The sequence below is a fragment of the Protopterus annectens genome, chromosome 2.part1 (genome assembly GCF_019279795.1).
Source record: "Protopterus annectens isolate FY-2018-M chromosome 2.part1, PAN1.0, whole genome shotgun sequence".
In the NCBI taxonomy this organism is placed as follows: Eukaryota; Metazoa; Chordata; order Ceratodontiformes; family Protopteridae; genus Protopterus; species Protopterus annectens.
Window position 1 is genome coordinate 1,773,070,993 of NC_056729.1, and position 11,625 is coordinate 1,773,082,617.

An 11,625-nucleotide genomic window follows, 5' to 3' on the forward strand; every position below is an offset into this window, starting at 1 on the left:
TGCTGAAGGCCAGTTAGTCATAAAGTTATAGAAACGTAAAGGAACCTATGAACCTACAAGAGTGACTAGATGAACATAAATTGATTTATTAATGTACGTTTCTTCACTGGTGTACAGCTTTGATCAAATCTAATCACTTTTTGGTCCAAATGGAGTTGTGCACAGACAATCTAAGCAGAAGATCCTTAATGTCAGATTCTGCTAATGCTATGTGTAGCTATAAAGGTTTTTAATTTTTCTTTACATAGAAAACTACATAACTGTCTGAATCCAAAGTCTAGATCTCCTGTTTTCAATTTAGGGCTGGATATTTGCGTAATACATTGCCAGCGCACATAAGATCTGCAGTGAGTATGGAACTTTAAGATGTCTCGGGATATTTGGTTTAAGAATTTGCTGTATTTTATTTTATTTCAATTTGTTTAACAGACTAGAACACTGATAAACCAATGACTAGTTAGGGGCTCAGTCCAAATGACTATCTCAGCTTTTATGTATCTTTAGGCAAACTCTTAAATGGCCCTAGTAGGCTCAGAATCTGTAATTCATTACACTGAACATTGAAATAGAGCAATATTCACCCCACTAAAGGCAAACAATATTTATTCTATGTCACGTATGATAAAACACTTTCTACTGGGGCATTATGAGCTATAAAAAAATAGGTCAAGCTATATAAACTTACCTTTCTGAAAATTGCAGGATCAGGCAGTGTGGGGCCAAAGAAAGGTACATCATCCCGGGCTGTGACAGATACCTAAACACATACGCCATTAAGAAATACATTTATTTATCTTCACTCCCAGAGGTGGAGACCACAGTTTAAATTAAAAACAGTGGCAAACATTGAAAGTTGTAAAACCAGAAAGCAGTAGAGTTAAAGCATGCATGAAATATCCATAGTGCAACAAACATGAATACATTACAAATGCAGACAAAAAGCAGTATGCACACAACATACAAAAAAAAAAAAAGAACAGAAAAGGAACCAGAAAATACATGTTAAATTTTGCTAGGGCATAGCCATGACTACTGAATATGACTAAGGTAATTAAGAAAATCAAAAAATAATGATGTTAAGGATATCAAGACATTTCAATGAACCAACATTTCTCTGGCACTTTCCACTTTTTTTAAAATGCTTACATATTATAAATGTGGCAATTACATTAATGAAGAAGCGTTCAGTGCACGTGGCCTGTGGAATAAAAACACTGTGAGATTTATTATGGCACAAGAAAGAGGTCCTGAAGAAAGGTACCGTGTTTATCAAACATAAAACATGCTACCTACCCCCAGGGTGCAAACAAATGAAGCTCTGAATAATAACCCAGATATCTTATTAGTGACAAGGATGCTGGGGAGCTGTGCTGGGGAGACAGTGGCTTAACAATTATGAGGCGGGAGGGAGGGGACCCTAGCTCACCACTTTGCTGGTACCTAGTAGAAGTAATAGGTGTTGCACCCATGAAGAATGGCCTGCTCAGCACAAACCCAGACTGTAAAAGTAGCCAACTCCAAATCCAGACAAGTGGAGTATCTCAGAGTTCAGTCCAGGGACAGCTCTTGTTTGGCGTCTACTTCTCTGAAGTACAGGCCAACACTAAGGGACTCTGGCTAACAAAGTCTGCAGATGACTGCAAACTGTGAGCCATAACTGAATCCCCAAATGATGTGGATATTCTACAAAAGGGCCTTACAGAAACAGATGCTTGGTGCCAGAGCCATGGGCTCAAGCTTAATGCCAAGAAATGTATAGTTATCCCCTTTGGGAAAAAACATGTACCCATGAATTACCACATAGGTGGCAGTACACTAAACACTGAAAGTGTGATGAGACACTTAGGGACACAGGTGGACAGTGGTCTAATCTTCGATAACCACATCGCCACAACAGTCAGGAAATCCTTCTATGTAGCACACCTCATCACTAAGGGCTTTTCATCCAGAAAAAAGGAGGTCATTGGCCCACTGTACTCATCCCTCATTAGACCTATTATAGAGTACAATGCCCCATTTGGTATGTATCTCACAAGACATCTGCAACAACTGGAGAGGCCACAGAAATACCGTACTAAAATTATCACAGTCCTAAAGCAGATGCCCTATGCTGAACATCTAAAAATACTCCAGCTATACTCTGTGGCATATCATCTACTTAGAAGTGATCTCTGTTTAACATATAAGGCCATGTAAAACCCTGAGCTGTTGGACATGCTCCACTTAAGAAATCCCAATCCCTCATTGTCACACGCTCCAGGGATCTAAACCTTGTCATCACAATGAACAAAACATGCTAGAGGGATAGGTTCCTCTGGAATAGACTGGCCATACATGTCAAGCAGAGCGCTTCCTTGGCCCTCTTCAAAAGGAACATTGACGATTGGATGGGAGAAAGGAAATTCACCCCAGGGATCATGTCAGTCACCCTGCTAGACAGGGGTCCAGGGAAGTACATATTGTGAGAAGAAATATCCAGGGAATTGTTATGGCTAAGCTTGTACAGGGTCTAGGGCCAATACCCTAGTACCAATCTATGCTTCCCAAGATGCACTGCAATAAGCTGAGGGGAACATCATGTATGGGGAGATGGGAACTTCCCCACTGTAGGCAACATTTTTCTGGAGGTGTTGGGGTTAGGAGTTCCAAAGGGCTTGGGAGGGAATCTACTGGGTCTGGCAGACTGTCTTGGTCCCTACTGCCTATTTCTCACTTGTCTGCTATACAGCTGGACTGCTGAGTTCCCCCAGCCAGGGAATGAGTGGGGTTTCAGTCTCTTGCAAAGGTTGGATGGTTTGATGTACCTAGCTCCCACCCCAAGAGAGAAATGAATGGGTTGATGTGGCAAAGGAAGGGGAGACACTGGGCAATATCCAAAGGACAGAGGTGATACACAAACTCACTATTGTTGTCACTCTACAGCCTTCCATGCACCCCTCCTAATTTAACCAACTCTGAGGAAAGGCAAGCACCTCAGAGAAAGGGAAAAACCTGCATACCAGTGACCTTGGCTTAGCACACATGCACAGACACACAAACACACACAGACACACACATGCACATGCACACAAACACGCAAAGATAATATTCCAGGTTGATTACTAAACAGTCTAAAACAAGACCTAGTGGACCCACTTGATGTTCTCTCTAATCATAATTTGAGAACTGGCTGTGCTCCTACAGAATGGAGAACATCAACAGTAATCTCCCTGCACAAAGGTGGACCATCAACTGACCCTGGGAACTACATACCCATAATTCTAACTAGCCTCATCTGCAAAGCCAATGAAAGAATTATCATAGGCCTTATCAACAAGGACATAGGCAACCTCCAAACATTGGACCCAACCCAGTTTGGTTTTAAGGGTAGATCCTGCTTATTACATCTGGTAGACTTCTTTGAGAATGTCATCAAAGACTTTCACAAAGGTAAGACAGTGCACACAGACTATCTTGACCTTGTCAAGGCTTTTGACACAATTCCTCACTATGGAATCATTGAGACACTCTCCCAGGTAGGGATTAACCTTTATATTACTAGATGGGTAGCCAACTCGCTCACTGACAGAACACAATATGTCAAAATTTGTGACTTCACCTCCACCAGTAGACCTTTCACCAGTGGATCACTACAGGGGTCTTTGCTGGGCCCCTTACTGTTTGGCATCTATTTCTCAGAAGTCCAGGCCAAAGTAGATGGTCTTTGGCTTACCAAGTTCGCTAGTGATTGGAAACTGGGAGCAATCATTGAGTCCCCCAATGATGTCATCATATTACAAGAAAGGCTGACACAAGCAAATGATTGGTGCCAAAGCCATGGTCTAAAACTAAATGCAAAAAAATGCATTATTATTCTCTTTGACAAAACAGAATTGCCTACAAATTTCAAAATTGACAGCACCTCCCCCCCTGAGTTTCAACCCAGTGGTGCAAGACTTGGGAACACAGGTTGACAGCAATCTGAACTTTGACCACCATGTTTCCACAGTGATAAGGAAAGCCTTCCATGTAGTGTGCCTCATAAGCAAAGGCATAGCATCCAGGTCAAGGGATGCTATAACTCCACTGTACTCAACCCTTATCACACCACTAATAGAATATAATGCACCCTTTTGCATGTACCTCACCAGACACTTGCAGCAGCTTGAGAGACCTCAGAGGTTTCTCACTAAGAAAATACAGGGATTCCAAACCATGACCTACATGGACAGGCTGAAAGCCCTATCATTTTACTCTGTATCTTAAAGGCTGCTGAGAGACAACTTGTGCCAGGCCTACAGTGCAATCTCCAAACTTGCCCTAATGGAAATGCTGCATATTTACAAGTCAAATGGCACAAGAGTCATTCACTCTAGGGATCTCAGCCTAGCTTGTGACATTAACAGAACATGATGGAGAGACAGATATGCCTTCCAGAGACTGCTGTTTCTCTGGAACAGACTTCTTATTCATGTAAAACAGAGGTCCTCACTGACCCTATTCAAGCTCAACCTGGATAATTGGATTGGGAGACCGCAAATTCACCCCTGGGTGGCACCCATGTCCCTCATGGACAGGGATACCTGGTGTCAATCACAGACCTAACTCTGTCCATAAACTTGCTCTGCAAACTACCCAAAAAGAGCAAATGGGGATACTTGAGATTAGGTATAAAATATCAGTAGGCTCTTTCTGGGCCAGTTTCTTTTCTCACTCATTAACAATACATGAAAGTTATTTGTTTATCAGTTCATAGTTTTTCCTAAGATTATGTTTTAGGTGACCATTAAAAGGCTTTACCATGTCATACAATAACAGAATTACAGGATCATAGGAGGTTACTAGTCTATCGACCCAGAAGTCATTTCAAGCCTAGCCATTTCATCTCAGTGTAACACCACAGATGCTCTAGTCAATACCCAGGACATTTGAGTTAATAAAGTCAAGGAACGTTTGTGCTAGTGAGTTAGGGCTAGAGTAGATTTCCCAGTTGATGGTGGGATAATTAAAATTCCCCATGACCAGAGTGTTTGGCAATATTTGAATTAATTCCAGTTGGGACAAGTAGGCCTCATGTGCATCATGATTCATGGAAGGGGATCTACAACTAGCTATGACTTGAATGGGGGTCTTACCCACATTAATCTGTACGTGGAGTAACTTCATGGAGTTGTCCAGTCTAACTAGTTGAGAGGTCAACTAATCTCTAATATAGATAGAAACAACTTCCTCCTTTGGTTCTCACATGTTTGTTTTGCAGTCTGAAGGTGTGGAACGCATTGTAGCCTTGAAAAGTCAGAGTACTCTCTGAGGTCTTGAACCAGTTTCCGTGACTGCACAGACATGTACATCCTCCAGTGACAGAAGTTCTTCCAGGGTGTGAAGTTTTTCGTTTGAGCTCCTAGTGTTTAGCAGCATAACCCTTATTTTGTTATGGTTGGCAATTTTCATGTCAGCAGTTTTGTTTTTGACACCTTGGCTAAACAAGGCACTCTGGAGGGAGGCAAGAACCTTTGCCAGCAGCCATAATCCTAGTGATGCCAGGTACAAACCGTCTCTGGCAAATCAGCAAGGTGTGTTGACCATGTCATCCCAGGCTGACAGAAACTAGGTCCTCTTGGAATGACAGCAAAAACTAAGCCAATTATTGAAATCAATCTTTTTTTTATTTATACTGTGGCATCATTCTAGGTGAGGGCAGTATTGCTGCTCAAGGCTGGAGACATACCTGCCTGGGACACATACTCAAGAGAGCTCAGCCATGTCTCTCTTCATATAGTCCAATGAGGTAAATCTCAGTTTGGTTACTCCAACATGAGCTATGGTGGAAGGTTCAAGGGTTTCCCATTTTAAGTAAATTATCCTCACATATATCTGGTGAAAATTTATTATTACAAATCCAGTCTTAAAGACAGATTTCTAAAGGTTACTAAGAAAGTAGTCAGTCTAAAACATAAAAGGATCCCATTGCAGCCACTACAGATGTGCTGATTTTGGTACCTGTAACACTATCTGGCATTATTTATCTTTTGTTTACGAGAATGCCCTGATGGGCAGAGCCCATAATGACTCTGCACCCACTCACTACTTAACTCAAATAAATAGCAGGAAGAAACTACAACAAAATTTCTGTTGTGTAGAATGTTGTCTTATTATAAATAAATCACATGGAGACTGTGCTATAAATAATGGATACATTGATAATGTATAATCTGACCTATGAAGAGGACCTTCACCGATGGTTCCTATGGTTGGATTTATGATCTGTACTATCTAGTATTAAGCATCCTTTTCCTCTAAGATTCCACATTTTATTTATTTATTTATTTATTTATTTATATTTGTTGACCGGGAGTGTCCGACTGGACGTAGGTCCATTTTCAGTGGAGGCCCGGGAGAAAAGCCCTACAGTTAAAATAAACAGACAGTAGTTACATTGGATTACATAGCAATTAACAATTTATATAGCAATTACTTACAAATATATTTACAGATGAAGAACATAGTACATCAGTAGACAACTAGAATCTTTATCTGTGAAGTACATAACAGACATTAACAAATGTTACAAGAAGATGTTCCTGCTGTATAATAAGTACTAGGCTTATGAGTATCTGAGCTTGCTATAATCAAGGTAGTTAGTGGAGTGGAAAGAAAGGTAGTGGTTGGATGGGGTGGGTGATATTAGAGTGGGAGTTGCAAGGGCATAGCCAGCATGTTTTTAGGTGCGCTTTTAGTAAAGTTTTGAAGTGGGTTCATGATGGTATGGAGGTAATTGTGGGTGGGAGGGAGTTCCATAATTTGGCTATGGTGCAAGAGAATAGTGCTTCACCAGCAGAGTTATTGGCTTTAGTGATCTGCAAGTGATTTTTGTTGCTGGATCTTAGTGATCTGGTGGTGCGATAGGGTTGGAGTAGATTCTGGAGGGATGGGATTTAGTGGGTGGTTTATTGTTTGTGGGCAAGTGATAGTTGATACCATTGAAGGAGGTGAGGGAGTTCAAGCCAACCCAGTTCAGCAAGTGAGAGACAGTGGTGACTACGGTAGGATGCCCTGTGGCTTAATTTACATTTTGTTGTAGCAGGTCTCTAGCTTGTTTAGATCGCATTGCCTTAGGTTGGTATATATTGGAGAGGCATAAAGTAGGGTGGAGATAAGGTGGGAATTTGCTATTGAAATCTTTGCTGCTTTGGTGAGAAGTTGCTTATTTCTGTATAGCGCTCCTAGTTTTTCGTGGACTTTTTTATGGTCATGGATATGTGAATGTCAAATTTTAGTTTATTGTCTATTTCTACTCCTAATCTAATCTGACAAATCACTGGAACCACCACGATGAATAAAACAACAGATTTATTTTAGGACAGAACAAGCGCTTTCACGCACTATTTCTACTCCTAGCAATTTGGTGTGTTCAGCTGGGTATATAGTGGTGTTGTCTTTTACTGTGATGTTAACGTGAGAGTTGTTTTGAGTATGTTTGGTGGGTTGGAAGATGAGTAGTTTAGTTTTGTTTGGGTTGAGTATTAATTGGGCATCGGATAACCAAGTTTCAACAGAGGAAAAGGCTTCGTGTGTGACTTTTTGCAGTTTGGGTAGGGACTGGGCTGAGCAGATGATGGTCGAGTCATCTGCGTATTGTATGAGTGTGCCATGTTTGGTGGCAGAGGCTAGATTATTGTTGAAAACAGAGAAGAGTAGGGGTGCAAGGATGGATCCTTGGGGAACCCCTATGGAGACAGGTAGTTGGGGAGATATGTCATTCTGCCATACAACGGATTGTTGGCGGTCAGACATGTAACTCTGAAACCAGTTGGTGACTGATTGTGATAAGGATAGGTTATTGAGGACAGAGATAAGTTGTTTGTGTGGGACCATGTCAAATGCTTTAGATAGGTCTAGGAAAGTAGCAGAGGAGAGATAGCCATTGTTGTTATGCAGAAGGATAGCGTTAGTAAAGGAGAGTAAGGCAGTGGTGATGCTATGGTTTGGTCGGAAACCATGCTGAGTATTGGAAAGGAAGTTGTTAGTGAGGAGGTAGTCTGAGACCTGAGAGTGTATGCATCTCTCTAGTATTTTGGAGAGTGAAGAGAGAATAGCTACGGGGTGGTAATTGGTTAGTTCTGTGGAGGGTCCGCCATTGTGGAGGGGAATTATATGTGATACTTTCCACAGTGTGGGAACGTAACTTTCTGACAGAGATTGGTTAATCAAGATGGATACTGGGTAGGCCAGAGCATCAGCTGCTTTTTGTAGGTATTCACTTGAGAGGTTGTCTGCTGCTAATCTGGTGGGCTTAAGTTTAGTTAACAGTTTTTTTATGTTGGAGGTAGGTACAGGAGAAAAAGAGAGGACAGTGGGGAGATTACTAGTTGAAAGTGTGGGTTGAGGAGGGGGAAGCTGTGTTGTTTAGCTAGTGATAGTATGGTTTGTGTGAAGTGTGTGTTGAATGAGGTAGCAATATTTTCTGAGGATTGAGGGATGTTAGGAGGAGGGGTACTGACTTTACCTGGGAGGAGGATGGAGTTTATGGAGGACCAGAATTGTTTGGGGCTGTGTTGGGAAGAGTCTAGGGCAAACTGGTAGTATTGGAATTTCTCCTGTTTTATTAGCTTTTTGATTCTATTGCGTAGTTCTAGGAATTTCTGTCTAGTTGAGGGGGTTTTGGTTTTGCGCCAGAGCTCCCAGGCTTTATCCCTGTTTTTCATTTCTGACTTAGTGGTTTTCTGTAGCCATGGGGAGGGTTGTGCTTTGATTCTGCAAAGTCTTATGGGGGCATGGTAATTAAGGATGCTCAAGAAGGTAGTATTAAAAAATTCAACTGCGTCATCAAGACTGAGGTACTTTAGAGGTTGCCAGTTACATTCTTTGAGGGAGGAGATGAATGTGAGTGGGTTAAAGTTTAGTTTTTTACTTATTTGATGGTAGATGACAGGTTTAGCTTGGTATAGGTATTTTTTGAGTAGGAATGTTGGGGAGTGATCACTGAGGCTATCTGATAAGCACCCTGTTATATATGACTTGGGGCTCTTATTGACTAGTATCCAGTCCAGGGTAGTGTGCTTGCTGAAGTTTTTATTTATCCTGGTTGGCGACTGGACTAGTTGGGTGAAGCCATGAAGGTATACATGATGGGTTGGATGGTTGCCAGAACAGCATTGTCAGTCAATATTGAAATCACCTAAAATTATAGTTTCTTGGGGGTGATGGTGGTTAGACCAGCTGAGGAAGTTTTCCAGTGGAGGGATATTTTGGCCAGGTGGGAAGTAGCATCCAATTATGTTGATGGTTTTGTTTTGGCTTATTTTGAGGTTGGTATATATTATTTCTTCATTGCCTATTTGTGGAGCTGATGATTTTAAGATCTGGATGTTTAGATGCTGTTTAAATATTATAGCTACACTGCCTCCTTTCTTGTTTAGCCAGTCTACTCTTAGTATGCCATAACCTGTAGGGAGTATTTGCTCACTGGTAATGAGAGGTTTTAGCCAGGTTTCTGTCAGGATGACTATATCTAGGGAGTACAAGTCTATGGTGGCATGGAGTTCATGGACTTTGTTAGATATACTTCTAATATTTAGGCTTAGTAGAAGGAAGTCACTTGGCTTTCTATTGGCTGTAATATGGGAGAAGTTGTGGTTTCTAGTCTGATTATGAGGACTGGGGTTGGAGATGGTAGGGCCAGGGTTGGGGTGGATATCTCCACTTTGGGATAGTTTAGATATGCATGAGGTTATTAGTTTTCTCAGTTTTTGAATGTGTTTGTTTATAAGAGAAACTTTATGAATGTGCTCTTTGGGTAACAGGTATGGTGGGAGGGTTACTGTGTTAAGTTGTAGGGATGCTTTATGTTTGAGTAATATAGTTGGTAGAATATGTGGGGCATAGGGATGGTTCTTGAGTTGGTGAGAGGAGCTGAGTGAGGGTGAGACATGAGTGTGGTGTGAGTAGTAGTACAGTGGTAGTGGTTGAGTGGGGGAATGATGGAGCTTTGGTAGGATGTAAGATATGGATGGAGAGTGCATGCAATGAGCATAGTTAAGGTATGCTTGTAGCTGCATGTTAGTAGAGGAGCTGTAATAGTAGGGGAAAAAAAAGATGGAGGAGTGTAGTATTGGGTTAGTGCTGTGGTTGGCTACTGGAAAGATGAGAGGGGTTTGTAGGAGTGTAATAAAGGTGGACTTGACCATCAGCGGGAGGAAATAGGGGCAGGGTGGGAGGAAGCGGTAGAGACCCTGTTAGTTGTTCTTATGAGGGGGCTGGAAACAATCAGGTAACAGAGTTAACTGATAAATGAACATATGATAGTGAAAAGGGTGGTTGTAGTTGTAAAAATGGTGCCTGCCACAGGTAATATTTATTAACTTTGGTGACTACTATACTTACTAAAGTTACTTTAGTAACTTTAACATTTGTGAATACAACTACGCCTGTGATTATGCATGATCATTAAACCACACATTGACTACACAGGTCTGCTTATCTTTTGTGTGTTTCAGTATTCACCCCTCACCTTTGGCAGTAGCAAGCACACCCCCCTGTTGGCAGTAGCAAGCACGCTCTAGCAGATCAAAAATAAAAGGGAAGATTTATCACCCTAGTTTTAGAAATACATATATAAGTACGTCCTTACCAGGATTCAGACAACCAAGGCCAGTTGAAAGAACCCCTAAAAGACAAACAGATATGCCTGCACACACATATGCACTCACACTCACACATAAAAGATTCTGATGGAAATTCATCTTCATAGATAAACAGTTTCACTAGGAACACACCTGCTATTTATAGCATCAAAAATTCAACTTGGTGGATCCCATGGATGGGTTGATTCCCATACACTGAAAACGCCCCTATGCAAAACCCCAGAGAGCTCTAAAGGATAAGCAGCAAGTCTGAGCACTAACAAACAGCAAGACATAAACTCTTGGCCTGAAAGACACACACAGGGAGGGCATATGGACAAGGAAGATTCATGAATTGTTAGAAATGAGGTCAGGCCAGAAAGAGCCTACGATGACAGAAGAACAAGAGCACAGCCTAGAAGAAACAAGGACAGAACTAACAAAAATAAGGTCAAGCTAGAAACAGTCTGTGATGAGAGAAGAACAAGAGCACACCCTGGAAGAAACAAGGACAGCACTAAGGAAAAAGAGGTCAAGCCAGAAACAGCCTACGATGACAGAAGATCAAGAGCCCACCATAGAAAAAATAAGGACAGCAGAAATAAAAATGAGATCAGGCCACAAACAGCCTATGATGAGAGAAGAACAAGAGCCCAACCTAGAACAAACAAGGACAACATTAAGGAAAATGAGGTCAAGCCAGAAACAGACTACGATGAGAGAAGAACAACAGCCAACCATAGATGAAACAAGGCCAGCACTAAGGAAAATGAGGTCAGGCCAGAAACAGCCTATGATGAGAGAAGAACAAGAGCCCACCCTAGAAGAAACAAGGACAGTACTAAGGAAACTGAGGTTAGGCCTGAAACAGCCTATCATGAGAGAAGAGTAGGAGCCCACCCTAGAAGAAACAAGGACAGCATTAAGGAAAATGAGGTCAGGCCAGAAACAGCCTATGATGAGAGAAGAAAAAAAGCCCACCCTAGAAGAAACAAGGACAGCGGAAAGATAAATGAGGTCACCA

The 11,625-nt window shown here is 41.6% G+C and overlaps 1 protein-coding gene across 2 annotated transcripts in view; it reads right to left on the reverse strand.

Annotated features, from left to right (window-relative positions):
* The window catches only part of LOC122794633 (RAP1 GTPase activating protein), a 1,835,311-nt gene that overhangs the window by 369,783 nt on the left and 1,453,903 nt on the right, over window positions 1-11,625 (reverse strand). For both annotated transcript variants that reach the window (XM_044063215.1, XM_044063214.1), the window contains exon 13: window positions 686-757. In XM_044063215.1, coding sequence (XP_043919150.1) covers window positions 686-757 — 72 coding nt within the window. The remainder of the gene's footprint in view (window positions 1-685; window positions 758-11,625) is intronic.